An 18,058-nucleotide genomic window follows, 5' to 3' on the forward strand; every position below is an offset into this window, starting at 1 on the left:
TTAATATGTATAATAGTTTTATTAATAATATTTAACCTTGATTACATCCATTTCAATTATTATAAAAAGTAATTATGTATAAATTTAAGCTAATATCTTCTGTTAAAAGAAGAATAAACAGTTTTCAGTCTTAAAAAAAATTAGTCTCATTTTCTGTTCAGCTGCTTTTCTAAAATTTGTCTAAGTGTCTTCTTTTTATTTGTCTTGTCAGTTAAAGGCCTTCCAAGGGGAATGAGTTCCATTTGCTGTAAACGTCGTCTAAATCTCTGGTAAAATTCTAGTACATCTGGATTAGCCCACACATGACGAGAATCAAAATCTAAAACTCTTAGAGTCTCTAAGCTTTGTGCTCTACTTAGAGCTACATATGCCTGTCCTGCCTCAAATATTTTAGAAAGAGACATTTCTACACAATCTAATGTCAAACCTTGTGATTTGTGTATTGAAAATGCCCATGCCAAATTTAAGGGAACTTGTCGACGACAAAGCAGAGATCCATTGGAATTTTTCACATACCATCTCTCTGTTCTTGCTGTATATTCTTTTTTATTTTTAAATCTAACAACAGGCAAACCTTCCTCAAATCTAACTACAACACCCCTGGCACCATTAACTAAGCCTGCATTTACATTTATATTCTTAAGTAACATCACTTGAGCACCTACTTTTAGAAGTAGTTTTGAAGGTGCAACTGTCTGCATATCAAGAAGTGTGGTTGCATTATCACTATCTTGTGCCGAAAATAACTTTTCCTCACCATCTAAATCTCGTAATTTCGAATTATTTATCATTTTGGAGTCATTAGTATGAGAACAAAGTCTTGTAGCGAGAATTCCATCACTTTCGATTTTTTGTGAAGCTGTTTGTAAAAGGCGTTCATTAATCTCTTTTGTTACACGCCCTATTCTAATACTATTGAGGATTGAGATAAATTCTTCGTCTGTTTGCCTATGAACTTCTTTTAATTCAAAACAAAGTTCTACACATTTTTCCCAGCATGATGTTTGAAAGCAAAATCTTTTGGCTGATTTTTCTTTATCTACTACTGGAGGCAATTGTAAGAAATCTCCACATAGAATAAGCTGAATACCCCCAAATGGTTTATCATTCTTGCGAACATGTCTTGCTACTGCTTCCAACTTCTGTAATTATATAAAAGGGACAAATGATAGTATTTCAGACATCTAATAAACAAATTAAATGTTTATTATATTACAAAAATTACCTCAAAATACATCCCATCTACCATTGATATTTCATCTATTATAAGGTGCTTGCATTTTCTCCATTTTTGAGCAACCAATGGTAGTTTAATTGCTTTTTCACACAATTTTTCTAATGTTCCGCTACCATCACCAATACCTGCAAATGCATGAAGAGTTGTTCCACCTAAAAGAAAAACTTATTAGTGCAAAATCATCAATAAATTATCTTCACAAAAATAAAATATAGATACATTTACCTATGTGACAAGCTGCAACTCCAGTAGATGCTGTTGGCATTGTGACATCTGGAGGTAAGGCAGAAACTATTCTTTTTAAAAGGAAACTTTTCCCTGTACCCGCAGATCCAGTAAAAAATATATTCTTTCCACTAAGACAAGCTTCTAAAACTCTCTGTTGTTCTTTATTTAAAGAACTAGTAGTTGTTAATGGAGATGGAGAGTACAATTTTTTGGGTGCAGGACCTCTGCTGATGTCTTCTAATTTTCGCTTTTTAGAAGGCGGAGAAGGAGTCGTTGTTGTTGCTTTACTGATCTTGCTTTTAGCATTAGATATATCTGCTACTGTTATAGGACTTATATCTTCAAAAGCTTGTGCCTTACCACTTAATAACTTAGCTCTCATAGTCTGTTTGGATGGTGTCTTATTTGCCGCTTGGTCCTTGTCACCAGACATTTTGACAAAAATTGTCCTCAAAAACGAAACTAAATTAATTGGTGGTGCATTTGATACAAAAAGAGTGCATCCTGCTTCTTGAAATTTGATACTTGCTTTACCTTCCGCCATAAACTTTTTAAAAACATTTATACTTTTTAGTGCTAGTCGAATATTAGTCTGTTTTTCGCTTGATATTTCCATAAACATTTCGCGAAATTCATTTCGAATTAAACGAATAGATGCAGTCTTATAATTTACTTTTCTTATTATAGATCCTTGTGGTGTTGTCCATTCTACTGTTACGGCACATGATAAAAAAGATTCTCCAGACTCCATTGTTGTATAATTAATAACTTATTTAATTCTATTTAATAATTTTAATACATTATTTTTTAAATAAAACACCACATTGATACCATAATTGCGCGCGCTCATATCGTATACACATATACAATTATACACAATTACACATTACTCTACATTACATTTGTCTTCACAGATATTTAAAAAAACATCGTTTTCCCACAGATAAATCTAAAAGAAGTCAGAGACAACATCTTTTTTGAATTTCTTTTTAAGAGCGAATTTTGTTAATTTAAAATAAAAACAGTGAACTAACTTTAAATACTTTTATAAAACATTGAAGCACAGTTGATAAATAATGTATGTATCTAATAACGAAAAATTAATTTCACCAAATGATGAAAGCTCAGACTTTATAAACAGATCAATACAATATTGTGATTTAAAGAATATCATTAAAAAAAATGGTAACATCATATTATTTTTACTTATAAACTGAACCGCTTATCTACTTAAGAGATACCGCTATAGAGATACAATCAAAAGCAGATAGCCTATACAATTTTAGTACCGCACGCTATCGGATCGGTACTTACACGGAACAGTCTAAAAATGACAGTTCTCGAAAGTCAACTATAACTCTAATTACTTCAAAGATTTTAGCAAATTACGTCCAGATATGGAACCTATTTGAAATAGTTATATTATATAACTATTTCTATTTAAATGTTTTTCGAGGAAAGTATTTTGTATTTTAAACAAAATACTTTTCAAAAGGTATTTTATATTTCCCAAATGCAAAACTCTTTTAACATTTATCAAGTATTTTGACCAAACATTATAAGTTATCATAATATATAGATTACAGAGATTACAACTTTTTGTAGTTCTATTTTTACTTACTGTCCTCTCTTCCTAAATGGCGCTGGAGTCCCTCGTGGTTCCGTATTGCCACGCTGTTGTATATCTTTTACACGAATAACATGCCGAGATAGATTGAATAGAACAACTTTGTTTTACCCTTTACAGAACCAATGCTGTTTCAGTTTTTGAAATTTATTTATTAAAACGCTTGAAACTTTTTAAATGAGGCGGATTTCAAGTAAAATATAAAAGGCATTTCTAAACAGAATGTAATGTTTTGAAAACAAAAGTTATCATAGATATTTCTGTAAGAATATATTGATAAAAAGAATGTATATTATTTTAGAGAAAAAAAAGGAAAGAAAACCAAGCTAAATGTACAATATCAAGCTTCAAACTTCATGTTATTTCTAGAAAACTACATTGTTAACTGAATAAAAACAAATGCAATTATAAAGTTTAAGTCTTTGAGGAGTGAAAAACTATTTGTTTGATTTAAATTTCTTTAGTTTTTTTTTCTAAAATTACCTATCAACATTGAATCGCAGCGCAGAAATTGGCATACTGCGCCGAGCCCTCACAAAGGGAGAACGTAGCACTCGTCGTGGCGTGCTACACTCGCGCATACACATAGCTATCTTCTACGTTTACTGCTTCTCGGTACACGCGGCTAAAACGTTTTATTTGAATTTTTCATGTATTTATTTTAACTCATATTAAACTTTTTTACATGCACACAAGATTAAATATGACAGAAACTGAGAGGCGGCAATTGGATTTGTACCGACTTACATCCTTATACCGGACGGTAATAGAAAACAGAGACATAAAAAATTATGTGATAACTCTTGTCCTGGAAGATGTGGTTGTGGACTACGAGAAAGCCTTCGACTCCATCGAAACCTGGGCTGTTCTGGAATCTCTGCAGCGATGTCATATCGACTGGCGATATATCGAGGTGTTGAGATGTCTCTACAACACTGCGACGGTGACCGTGCAAGTTCAGGACCAGAGAACAAGACCGATTCAGCTCCGACGCGGGGTGAGACAGGGAGGTATTATCTCCAAAACTGTTCACCAACGCGATAGAGGACGTCTTCAATACTCTGAATTGGACTGCACGAGGCGTCAACGTCAATGGAGAGCGCATCTCACATTTTCGTTTCGCGGCCGATATAGTCATTTTTGCAGAGACGCTGGAAGAGTTTCGCGGAATGCTGGACGACCTATATAGGTCCTCCCGGCGGGTCGGTCTAGACATGAACTTGCCAAAACCAAGATCATGTTCAATGAACATGTCGTGCCGGGACCGATATCTGTCGACAGCATCCCCCTCTAGGTTGTGCAGGATTACATCTACCTCGGCCAGACTATCCAACTAGGCCGGCACAACTTTGAGAGGGAGGCTGATAGGCGGATTCGGTTGGGCTGGGCAGCATTCGGCAGGCTTCGTCGGGTCTTACGTCGGCGATTCCACAATGCTTGAAAACGAAAGTGTTTGAGCATTGCGTCCTACCGGTGATTATGGTGCCGAGACGTGGACACTGACAGTGGTGTTAGTCCACAACTTAAAGGTCACGCAGCGGGCGATGGAGCGAGCTATGTTAGGTTCTCTCTCGCGAATAAAATCAGAAATGAGGTTATCCGTGGGAGAACCAAAGTAACGGACATAGCTCGGAGAATCAGCAAGCTGAAGTGGCAGTGGGCTGACCATATCTGTCGTAGGACCGATGGCCGCTGTAGCAGACGAGTCCTAGAGTGGAGACCGCGTCTCGGTAAGCGTAAAGTAGGGCGACCTCCGACCCGCCGGTCCGACGACATTCGCAGGATCGCCGATAGAAGATGGATGAGGGAAGCAGAGGACCGAGCAACGTGGCGCGCTCTAGGGGAGGCCTATGTCCAGCAGTGGACAGCAGCATGCTGATGATGAATAATTCAATCTTAAATAAGAATATTAAATTTAAAATTATGTATAATAGGATTTTTGAGGGTGTGTATCAGCAGTGCATATTCTAAGAGATTTTCTGCTATTGTCCTCTGTAGTTATTAAAAAGTAGTGTCAGTAGTGGGTACCATGACTGAGCTCCAAGTGATCACGATGGAACGTGAGACTTTTACGGTATATTATGTATCTACGTTAAGCGGATAACTCTCATAACTCCGGTCTAATCAACTTTTCGTCAAGTTTTAACGTAACCGTAACGAATCTTATTCAAATAAGAAAAATACAAATATTTAAGTTTCATTTTTGTTACTTTCATTATTGTCTCAGATTATAAAATAAAAGGCGGATGAAGCGCTCGGAATACTTCAGTCAGAATAGATTTTATTTTTTTTATAAATAAAATATTAATTTTTCTAACTTCAAAGTTAATCTTATTAATTTTCGCCAGATTTGCGGTTTATTGTTTAACACTTATTGTTATATTCAAGCATTGAAAAAACAAATATTTTAGTACCTACTCTGAAGCATCAATCTTTTGGAGAGTCCTCGCTTCGGCTATAGCGAATTTAAATATAAAATTCTCATTGAATTTACTATACGTATTTAACTTCTATTTAATTTTATTTCATTGCCGGAGACAAGCTGTCATTTAGCAGACAGCTAATAATTCATCGTCGGCCCGTAAAAGCGTCTAAAGATAAACACGCAGTTAGAGGTAAACAAAAATATACCAATATGTATTTCCAAATGCAGCCTAATTGAAGTTTTATAATAGATTAAGTTTTACTAATTATTTAATGGACTTACATATGAATATGTATTAAGTGCCTATAACGCAATTCGTAACATAGCATCTTAAAATACAAGTTACATGTTAAATACAAACTTATGTACCTACTTACATGGAAATATTGTTAAAATTTAAATTTTCTTATTTGTTTCAATATTATTTCAAATGATGAACATCTAACTCAGCTGTGTGTTTGATTCCCGCTTGAGTCAAAACATTTTGAATTTTAACAATATTATGTAATATTACGTAGTAGGAATGATGATGAATGATGTATTCTCATAAACTAGATTTCTATACCTAAACCTATAAAATTATTGATAATTAAGTTCCGAATTAAATTGTTCTAATTAAAAACGTATACTATATTTTTCGGCGTACGGTTTAAACTAAGAAATTTGATAGCATCACAGAGACAACTGTTTTATAGCTACTGAGCCCCACTGTGCTGAAATCCGGACACTCCAGGATGACGTAAGCGCGGTCGCGAGTCGCAGACGCTCCTGAAATTCATTACACATGCTATATTTCAAAAGCCTACCGTGACAGTAACCAATCCGCGATGCCAAATGACATATGAGATCATCAGTCAACTCGTGTGATGTATCGCCGGTACAGCAAGTACGTGTTTTCACTATAATTGTTAAAGCTCATAATCAAAGGCAAATAAACATCAAATCAAAACATTACCTCTACTACTAACTGACTAAGTAGGTCAATTTTTCTCCGATTACGGTTAGTGATTATAATTCGAAAATAATATATTTTATCAAAATATTGGGCAATGCTGTACAATCAATGTAAGTGTAGCATAAAAATAAGAAATAAATAATTAAGGAAATATCGACTTCAGCTTTAACGGTCTGCTTTTACGACGTTTCTTTTTATGGATAGTAAATTATAATTAGGTATTTAAATTTCTATCGAAAGTTTGAGAAGGTAGAGAACGGTAATTAAACAGCCAGCAAATCAGAAATTAAAAAATAAATTTTGATTTGATGACGAGCAATTGCGCCGCCTTATGGTATCTGGTGACCACTGCCCACAGTCATTGGCACAGTAAGAAATTTTAACTATTCCACACCAATCTTGGGAACTAAGATGTTATGTCCCTTGTGCGTGTTATACTGGCTCACTCAACCTTCACACCAGAATACAATAATATCTACTAAGAATTCCTGTTTAGAATATCTTCTACCGCCAAATGTTGATTAAACCGATGTTTTTATACTGTAAAAGATGTTATTGACGTTTTTGTTAATACAACTAGTATTTACAATTAGTATTAGCAAAAACGTCAATAAACGAGCAAATTTCGATTTATCATAGTATCGTGTCGCCAAGCACTTTGCAGTTAAGAAACTCAAACATAATTGTTCGTAAGCATAACCAAGTAAAACAAAATTTTTAATATTATTCAATTTGTTCATAAGCCAAATCTGGCATTACGATAACTTATAATAATACTAAATATCAAGGAAAAACTGAGATTATAAATATGTTTTCGCAATGAGTAGGTACGCATAACCCCTGTTAAGTGTTGAAAGCTTTGTTGTAATCATTCCATGACAGCTGAAGGACATTTTTTAAAATATTTTGTATAATTTGAAGTTACTTATCAGGGACAAATTAAGGTTACGCCTTACTGTAAGTAGAGATACTGGACTGTAGTCTGTAAGTAGATAGGTACTCCTGTAATAAAGGTAAATAAATAGAATTATCCTCTCATTTTTTTAATAATTTACCAGACGCAACATAGAATATTATAAACTTACAACAATTATTTATTATTTTCTCGATATACCTACATATTAACAACTCTTAAAATATAACATTATTAACAATTTGATACTAAAATAACATTAAAGCTAAATATATAAGTTTATTGTGATATTTTAGTGTGTTTGTTATAAAGGTACCAATATCGTAGCAATAATATTTTATTAACACGCGAAATCTGAACGGAAGCCGGTACTAAACGTATCAACGCTTCTTGCTTTCAAAGCAAATATACTTATTTTCACGATCATTTGGAAATATTTAGCGTTGAAAGAATTAAAGTCGATGAGTACCATTCTCTCGGCAAACGTACCTATACGGATAAATTCTTCGTAATAATTATTTCCAGTACATTTTTGATATTATTTAATTAAGTTATTGGATTAGATTAAGATTATCCGATTAACTTATTTATTGGCAGTACGAGCCATATTATACGAGCCAGTCTGGATGATAGAAATGCTAGGGAATAATCTTTCTTACAATTCCGATGTCTGTTGGCGCTGGTAACAAGTTGCCTTCAAGAAGCCCGTTTACAACCATCTGTCTGTGTGTGTGTCAATAATTTAAGAAATATTCAATTTATGTGTAATAAACACAGATATTGCATGAGTTTACTAGGAGATCCTTCTGACCGATTTCGGCTATGGTATCATTCATCACATCATTCTTAACTAAAATGGCCAACTATGTAGGAAATATTACAGAGTATAAATTAATGCACAGGTGCACTATCTACTCGTGATTCACATCAAATAAGGGGAGAAAGCTCCGGCGCGACTGGATAGAATTCAGGCGCAAGACGATCGGCTACTCTCCAAAGGTAGTATATGCATTGATAACTTCTCAACACTAATTATTTACTGGGTATAGTCTGGGATTTGATCCTAATAATAATAAACAACAATTGAACAATTGAATTGAACAAGTAATTTTAGATATTTTTGAACTTATACTTAGGTACTTTTTTACGTACGTGTACGTATAAAAAAATATATGAGATAAGATAAGATAAGAGACCTTGGAAATCTTACTCGAATAAATAATATTTTGTTTCGTTTATATTTTTACTATTTTACAGTGAGACGTTCCATAAAAGTTATATTTGCAAAAACTAATTTTCAAGATGGCGGTTAACGCTCGTTACAAAGAGACAAAAAATTTGATATACAAAAATACATTCTAATAAGCTAACACTTTACAATTGACAAATCGATTGGGATTTCTTGTTGAGTGACAGCTACATTACTTTTACTACTTCCTCACTATTATTTCTTGGCTCTTGGTTCTTATTTGAATAAGTAAATACTACATAAACATTTAAAAAAAAATACACAATGAAAAATTTCTCGCGAATAACTATAAATACAAGTAGGAAATAGATAATACTAACATAGAAATTATACATTTATGTTTATTTACTATTTTAGATAGTTAATACTTTTAAAACGACTTTAATGATAACAACTCTTACTTATTACAATAAATCTACTCTTTCATGTACTAATATGGTACTGTACATATAAGTCATTGTTAATCTCATTCTTCTCGTCTTGATGATGACGCAAAATTGAATCAGGGAAATCTATTTTAGATATAGTTATTTAAAAGGTGAACAATTCGCTTCAATAACTACAACTGTAGCAGGAAGGCTACGGCGAGACACATGAAAGAGATGCATACAGGAAATGGGCACAGTCCATACACGCATTACTGAGAATTAGCATACTGTTTTGTGGACACGTTGGTGTGTTTACGCGACTGTTTGGCGATTACCTAGATTATTCATACTTTTAAATTATGCTCATCTCACACTGTGTACTTACCCATCTCATCCTCAGGTTTGTCATACATATTTATATAATATGTTGTGAATTTCGTTTAATGAAAGCAGTTAATAGGTTTGGTAAAACTAGAATTAATAGCGCGTATAGTAGACCCATCACTAGGCATTGATCATCGCCTGATAAAAAGAGGCTTCGAAGCTTATTCCACTACACTGCTCCAGAACAGGGTGATGAAGAATCAAAGAAAAATAATACTAAAGAAAACTCATGTAACTCACGATGTTTTCCTAAATCACCACAATATAAGCACTTGAAAATTCACTGGCTTGGGCCAGATTTGGATTAATATATTTTTTAATTTAACACGTATTGAATGCAAAATTTAATACGTGTTAAATTAAATGCCTTCTGAAATGGCATCGCGACTGTTGCACTTTAATATTCATGTATTTTTTCTCATAAATATGAGAAATACTTCAAAATCATAAAACTTCCGCCGATTAAATAGATAGGTATTTAGTCAGCGAAATAATATTAATCTTTAAGTACGAGTGCGATTAAAAATTAATCTTTATCATTACATAGTTTAAAACAAAGTCGCTTATTGCTGTCTGTCGCTGTGTATGTATACCTTGATCTTTAAAATTACACGACAGATTTTGGTGCGGTTTTTCTTTAATAGATAGAGTGATTCAAGAGGAAGGTTTATATGAGCAATACATAGACATATGTACTGTATAAACATATGTACATGCACAATATAGTAGACAAACACTGATCATTTTAGAGTTTACTAATGTCATGTCGTAAATAAACACATTTTTTGTTATTATTAGTTGCACTTACATTGCAAACGCTGGCAGAACCCTACAAGATAGATCAAAATAATGTAGTACAGAATTGTACACCTTAAAAAGGTCTATCTCTTAGGGATATCCCACAATAACAGTTTTTTATTCTTCACTTTTTAATAGAATTAATGGCTTATTTTCGAAGCGGTTTTTAGCAATACAGAATTAATTATTATCCAATTAAATACCTTAAATACATCGTGCATTTAAAATAGGTCTATTGACCTATATTACAGCATGTAATTTAAATGAATATTTTCGAAGATATTACAGATTTAAAACGCAAGGACATACGGTTTGTATTGTCTAATGATAAAAAGCTATGAACTTTGTATATAATGTCATTCTGTAGTATATTTAGTATCAGTATTGCACCCGTGCGAGGCCGGGGCGGGTCGCTAGCTACTATTAAAAAAAGCTTTAAAGTCATTATGCTCGAATTCGCTAATCTCAAAAACTAGGTAGGTACTTCGTTTTAAATAATTATTTTTAAAGGAGATAGTCATTTTAATAAGATATATATGATAGAATAAAGCTTTTTGCTGCGACTCTTAGGAGCGGGGCACTAACCATGAACATCGTAAACTGTATAAAGCAGAATATTTGTGCTATCCAAATTTGACCCGAGGAAAACAATTAATTCAAACGTATGAAACAAATACATTTCTAATTTTTTTCAAACAACAGTCGAATGTAATTAGCAACTATATTTGATTGAATTAAACGGTTTTTTCTTTTTTCATTTTACTATAACATTAATATAATATAAATTAAGAGCAGTGGGCAAATAGCTAGATGTTTAGATTAGCCCATGGCATGTAATTAGGTAGTTGGCATAGTTCCGAGTAGGTAGGCCCGCGGGGTTGCGTTACATGCATCTGCTGAAACAAAACAATTCGTGTGAACGCGCCGGACAATGCAGGGTGACATTGCTGTGACCACGCTACATACCTCATTAGGATCTACTAATTAGGAATAGAAGGATAAAAGAACAATCTCTCTTAATAATCCTAGTTCATATCATACAAAACATAAAACAATGATAAAATACTGTTTTAAAATAAAATACAAACTTAATGAGAAAATAGTGATGCGATTTGTCAAAGGATATTTTATTTAAATTATTATTAATACAAATATTTCTTGTAATATTGAATTTACAATATATAATAAACATATATTTTAAATTATCACTCATATAAACTAGACTATCCCTGGTATATTATACAAGTGATGGACTACATATTCATGCGTCGTCGGCGTCGAGAGAGAGCACCACATATGGGACGCATCTGCGATCAACTCACTGGAGGTGTACCCTGAAATCCGTAGTCATAGTAACGCACAAATTTTAAAAGTATTTTATTTAGGCATTTGAATTTCTAAACATATTGTGAATTTCTTATTAAAAACTGATAGTTTACATAAATTCTAATTACTAAGTGGTATTTATTATGTTGACTTTTAAAATAAATTCAAAAGATTGAATGCTACATTGTTTTTTACTCAATCGCGCTCTTACAGCGACATGTTTGATATAGATGTCGATAACGTTTTGGAGAAGAAAGAACAATATTATTTTAATTATTTTTAATTACAAATACTAATATTTCTATTATCAAGCGAATTAGACAGGAAAATACTTTAGTTTGATATATTGTAGTACCTTCATAGACAAATACATCGAAACTTTATTTCACTCAATTACCTACTTACACAAACGATAAGTACGTGAAAAATAAGTATATGAAAAATAAAACTGCACCTTAAGCGGCATTATCACTAATAGCTATCTAGTTAGTTTTATCAATAAAATATTATAATACTTTTAATTTCTATTGTCAATTAATAGCACTAAACTAAGCTTTTATTTTTTACTTTATATAATATAAAACAAATAAGTTGTTACTAAGCTCCTAAATAACAAATATTACAAACGTCTGTGTGGAACTAGATAATGCGGTAGTTAGAAACGGATCATCTTTTGGTCTAATTCTTAAAAATTGTAATACCTTTATTTAAAAAAGTAAAAAGTTCACCAGATGTTGAGTAGCATTGATATTTGGAAATCGACGAATTAACAAACAATAGTTTCTTATCAGCGCAAGAGCAACAGGTAATGGGTTTAGTCTATAGATTGGGCACACGTGTGACGTATTTTCCTCTACAGCTGCCGAAGGCTCGCAGATGTTTTATGGCACTGAACATTTCCAAGACGTTTTATTATTTATTACGATATTGCCGTTTAGAACCTAATCTCCGTTTTTATTATGAAACAATGGTCATCATGTCACTATTTTTGGCATACTGCACGCAGCTGTGGACTAAGTTTGCGTGGGAATGAGCGTTTTCCGTATTTTATTGTTATATACAGACGGGCGTACTTATTATAATATTGTTTAATTTCTCAGAATATATTTCGAAATAACTACCTACTGACGACGTTCTATTAAAATCAAATTTAACCGCATTATCCAACCAAAAGATTTACGTGAAAAGTAGTAAGTTTTATTACACATAGATATAAAAATACCTATGTGTATAAATACATGTCTTAACTACTATTATATTCTACATTTCTTAAAATAATACATCGTAGGTAGGGTATAGATTTTGTACTATGTGTTTTCTATTATCTGTATAAATTTAATAAAAATGTGTCCTAATGCTAAAAACGTATAGTCCCAATGCCTTTTAAAGGCATTGCTGATTATTCTAGTTATCTCAAGCAGGTGTCACTTACAAGCACAAACTTGTAAAGTTTGAAAATAAACGGTGGTGTCGTAAAACTCTTAACAAAATAAACTCGCTAGGCGTTAATCTCTTGGTTAAAACATCTGTACCACTTCTAATAAGGGAATGACGTGTTTTATCTAAGTACACAAGAAGGATTCAAGACAACTTATAATTTTCGTAACGTCTGGAATATACATTCTTATTGTTTATAATTACTAAACCTCACGTGTCGATGGATTATTAAAACTATATTTTTTAAATGTCCGTCACTTTGGCGAAGGTTTCACTATAATAAACTGTAAGTCTCTCTATATTAGATATAGCGTTGTATACCTGAAATTAATATTATTGTATGTACAGTAGAGTAGAACGCCGACTATCCGAATCGACTCCGGTCCCTATTAATTCGGATTCGGATTCGGACATTGACTAGTAATAAAGAATAACGGGCTGTCACACATAGAATAAACTTTATTCAATTTAACAAACACAGTTCTACAACAATAACAGTTGAAATATATCTGGACTCCAGCGAGTAACAAGTTGTGTTATAACAAAATAAAAATACTTAGTTTTGATTTTTTATATTACGCTTAGGATCGATTCGGATAATTGGCGATTCGGTTTATCGGCGTCCGGACAATCGGTTTTCTACTGTACTTTTTAGTTCTAGAAGTATATGTATTTAACGTTCGGCTTGTCTGACTTATTTATTTAGAACTTGTAAAAAGTACACAAGATTTTTTTTTTATAAGTTCTTAAATGTTATCAGACTAAAACTAAAAACGTGAGAAACTCAAAAGTTTTAGATAACGGTAAGAGCATTTAAGTTTATGAATGAAGCAAAAATATTTTAGAGATTCCCCCGAGTGTTCAGCAGATGTTGACAGTGAGTCATACGCAATTAAATAGGAATTTTAAATCCTGCAGAAGCGTTTCGCACTTCTATATAAAATTGTAGTTATCGTGTGTACGATATGAAAAATCAACCAGAGCATTTATATACCTATTCATACTAGTATATATAGTATATTTATATATAATACGTATATAAAAAAATAATTAGTGCTAATCTCAAAAGCTTGGGTGTTTTTAATAGGTCCTAATCAGACATGCAAATTTAAATGCTATAATAGTATTGAAAATCCTTATTTTTATGATTATCTACACATATCTTGACAATTGAACAATCCAAACAGAGAATAATCTTGAAATATTTGTTTATAAATGTTTAATTATGTAGGATACCTTTATTTGATCTTGAATTCTTGAATCTTTATCGATGAGTTTATTTATATATTCAATATTTTTTTGTAAAAATAGTTCATATAGTATAAGAAAATTTATAAGAGTTAAATATTACCAAATACTCTTAATTAAGCTAAACCTAAACATGGATTATTTACTAAATCATAATCTTCATAACTTAAGGTGTATAATACATAGTATTATTTGTTTTAATTATGGCGATCATGGTTTGCTATTTTTAAATTAAGCACTTATCTAATCACATTAGACTGTTTTTAAGGCTATGGTTTTATTTAGTCATTATTATTATTAATAATATATGCTAAATATTACTAATTAAATGATATTATTTATTAAATAGGTACCTAACGTAAAACGTGCGCTTAAATGCATGTGCCTTATGCATTTAGTATTGATTTCTTAATATAAAAAAAAATGTTCAAATGATTGAAAATAATTTTCATTCGTTTTCATGTGTTGACTATTATTTGTAAAAAGAAAGATGAATCTTTATTAACTTTATCGCCAAAATTTTCCCGATTGATAGTGGCACAATTTTCGGCCACAATTAATATTCGTAGCTTGTGTTCGACTGTATCTTTTTTTAATTAGGATTACGTCACATTTGATACGTTGATTTAAAATAAGGCATTTATCTAGATACATATAATAAATGTAGATTACATTGGAAATGGTCTGCGATTAAAAAAGTTTATTCTTCAAACAGTAAGGGTGGGAAAACAGATACGAACTGTGTAACTATAAATAAAAATTATAGTTACTAAAATTTTAACATTCAGGTGGTCCATGTATCTATGCAGAGGAAAAATTGTATCATATAGTAAGATCGTTTTTTTTTTTTGACGAACACTGGCAAATCTACGGATCTACGAAAGCACTCTAACACACTTTGTATAGAGAATCGTTAGGTATCAGGAATTTTCAAAATGTCTACACCGTATTTTGTTATCAAGGTAAAATCTGACTGATCTTATACATGCAGAAATAACTCATGTCATGTCATGTCTATATCTATTAATTTTTTCACAAAGCTAATAGGACCAAAATAATCTGAATTATATTTCATCCACGATAAATAGGTATATATAAAAATATAAGAATTTCTCAAAAAAAACCTTTAAAAGGTGATAAAAAATTTCGACACCATAACTTAAATATAAACATTTATAATCGATCACTATTTAAGGAAACATACGATTAAGTACTGTATGCTAATACAATATCGTTTTAGTTCAAAGGAAATTAAAAATATGTATTCAATAATGATCCTCTAAATATATCGTTGGGTTCGTCACTGCTGCGGTTGGTAATTATTCCCGAAATACTCCAAAAGTTAAATAACCCTTACATGTACGAAAATAATATAAATACATCTAATACTTTAACAAGTCACGTTGCGTTTTTAATCACGCATTTATATTATTTCTAATATTATATAAGTTATTATTATGTATGTAAGTTTGGAAAGATTTCATAACTTCTTAATTACATTAGGTATGATGTAATAATGTAGTGTAAATCTTATACATTTTAGTTTCATTAATATAGTTAACGAAATCTATCAAAACAGTTTTAAAGTATTACTATAGTTAAAAAAATAAATAAACCAGTTCATGAGACATCGGCGCATAAAATAAAAAAGTTCCGTTAAATTTGAAATTTAACTGATCTACTATTAATTTAAAAAAAAACTCTTAAATATAAACATACGTTTTATAATATATATATTAAAAATTAAGATGATAAAATCGAATACTTTGTGATACTAAACATATCCATAGCGTTCTTTTAGTGATACCGCCTTACCTTTGATACTGTCCAGACTCCCGTCAAAGCAATCTGTCGAGCGCTAGACAAATATGTATATTAAATATTTATATTATTCGTGTAAAGGCATGATCGTAGCGGGTCTGCCCGTGGGATCGACTCCTTGGTCCGATTACGTCAAGGATATTTTTAGTACCTAATACGGGCGACCGAGCGACGAGACGACATAAAAACTTTCAAGCAAGGGTGGCGCCGATTTTTCTCTTTTTTTTTGGTTGGTGTTAAGTTTACTTAAGGTTTAAACAAAATTTAAATTAATAAGTAGGTATTTTGAACTTATCAAATCCCAATTAACAGAGAATCTTTGATTATAAAAAACAAATATAGTAAGGAACACGGTGGGTATATTACGCGCCGCATTTATTAGAAACCCATATCCATTTAAAATGATCAGTACCTACGTTAAACACTAAAGTCTGACAGGATGCACATTTACCGATGCGATCAGTTATGGCGACCAAACCAATATCTATAAATCTATGTATAATCAGTAAATACATTTCTGAGATGACGGACAAGATAAACAGAAAACGATCGACTCGTATATCGCTGTCTCTTTCTGCCGCATACAAAGTCGCAGTCGTAAGTAGGAGGCGGCGCACTGGGCGGGAGGCGCATCAGAGCCCGCTCAGTGGAAATGGTTATTTTTTTGTATCTTGTCAATGAAGGGACGGGTAGGGGCGGATCGCGCAAGACTTCTTTCAGTCCGTAACTACAAGCGCTTGCGCTTACATCGTGCGCATGTTACACGAGAACTTAAGCAGTTTGCCGGTTTTCGGACCTCGAATTATGAGTTACGAAAGTTGTGATAACAGAGTACTTATCAAACGTGAAGAAGATCAAGATTGCCTCGAAGAGGACAGATATTACGGTTACGCACCAGTGGAAGTTAAAAGGGATGCGGAGATGCAGGGCTTCGCGCCATCGTCGCCTACGCATCTAATGGATTTGAGCAACGGTTCCGAGCGGCCTCAGCTTCAACAGCCATGGCCATCGAACGTTATATTTGACGGAGATGATAGAGAGTATCAACAGCCCCAATATCCACCATACGACCAAATGTATATTGCAGATCAACGTCAAAGACAGTTCTCCAGAAGCTTCTACTTTGACGATTCCAATTCACAAGACAGAGTTACCAATTATTACGAGCCCACCGATTTACCGAAGATTGAAGAAACCATATACCGGTCTTCGACGGAGGAGCGCAGTGATGAGAATGAAGAACAAAGGCGAACAAGAAAACGATCATCGAAATCGTCACGAAAGAAAACACAATCTTTCGAAGAAATGCAGATACAGCGAGTTATGGCAAACGTTCGCGAACGACAACGAACACAAAGTTTAAACGAAGCATTTGCAAGTTTGCGTCAAATCATTCCATCATTGCCTAGCGATAAGTTGTCGAAGATACAAACTCTCCAGCTGGCCACACAATACATCGAGTTCTTGTATCAGATTCTGTCTAACAGTGAGTCGTCTTCGAGTAGTGACGTCGGAAGCGATTCAGGAAGCGAGCACGGAAAATATCTTGCTCAAGATAAGTTAAGTTACGCTTTCTCAGTGTGGAGGATGGAAGGCGAGTGGACCAATGGGCAATCGTGATAGTATTACTGTTAAGACGATCTTTATCGATCTAAAGACGCTTATTTTATTCCATAATGCTAATATAATAAAATGTTTATTATTTGTAAAAATCGAAATATTAAATTAGATAGGTACCTAATTAGGTTTAATAATTAGATTTAGATTTTCTATCATTACGAAAATGTGATACTTTATTAGAATACCCGAAAATGTTATTATTACGGAATTCATTTAAATGAATAATTTGAGACGTATTATAAGACATTAGTTAAGTTTTAAATATACAGCTGTATACCAAAAATGACTTTACGTAAATATAAAAAGTGAATTCCAATTATGTACATTATGTTAAACATGATATTTGTTAAGAAATTTGTGCATTACATTGTTTCAACGGATTTCAAAATTAATCATGATATCGTAGGTAGATGAAAATGATA

General features: G+C 32.6%; 2 protein-coding genes across 2 annotated transcripts; one reads left to right on the forward strand and one right to left on the reverse strand.

Annotated features, from left to right (window-relative positions):
• Positions 1-25: 25 nt before the first annotated feature.
• Positions 26-2,327, reverse strand: LOC113400613 (ATP-dependent DNA helicase PIF1). The gene is made up of 3 exons (XM_026640255.2): positions 1,463-2,327; positions 1,226-1,389; positions 26-1,142 (listed from the first exon to the last, which is right to left on the reverse strand). The coding sequence occupies exons 1-3, from the start codon at positions 2,214-2,216 to the stop codon at positions 147-149; spliced, it is 1,914 nt and encodes a 637-aa protein (XP_026496040.1). The 5' UTR covers positions 2,217-2,327; the 3' UTR covers positions 26-146.
• A 14,441-nt stretch (positions 2,328-16,768) lies between these two features.
• On the forward strand, positions 16,769-18,013 carry LOC113400480 (twist-related protein). The gene has a single exon (XM_026640056.2). The coding sequence runs from the start codon at positions 16,773-16,775 to the stop codon at positions 17,634-17,636; it is 864 nt and encodes a 287-aa protein (XP_026495841.1). The 5' UTR covers positions 16,769-16,772; the 3' UTR covers positions 17,637-18,013.
• The last annotated feature ends 45 nt before the right edge of the window (positions 18,014-18,058 follow it).

The sequence above is a fragment of the Vanessa tameamea genome, chromosome 17, assembly GCF_037043105.1.
Source record: "Vanessa tameamea isolate UH-Manoa-2023 chromosome 17, ilVanTame1 primary haplotype, whole genome shotgun sequence".
NCBI classification, from domain to species: domain Eukaryota; kingdom Metazoa; phylum Arthropoda; class Insecta; order Lepidoptera; family Nymphalidae; genus Vanessa; species Vanessa tameamea.

Coding starts and splice junctions, on each gene's coding strand:
- LOC113400613 (XM_026640255.2), bottom strand. CDS start 2,216: ATGGAGTCTGGAGAATCTTTTTTATCATGTGCCGTAACAGTAGAATGG. Junction 1,390..1,462: donor AGTTGCAGCTTGTCACATAG/GTAAATGTATCT, acceptor TTTTTCTTTTAG/GTGGAACAACTCTTCATGCA. Junction 1,143..1,225: donor TAGATGGGATGTATTTTGAG/GTAATTTTTGTA, acceptor ATATAATTACAG/AAGTTGGAAGCAGTAGCAAG.
- LOC113400480 (XM_026640056.2), top strand. CDS start 16,773: ATGTTACACGAGAACTTAAGCAGTTTGCCGGTTTTCGGACCTCGAATT.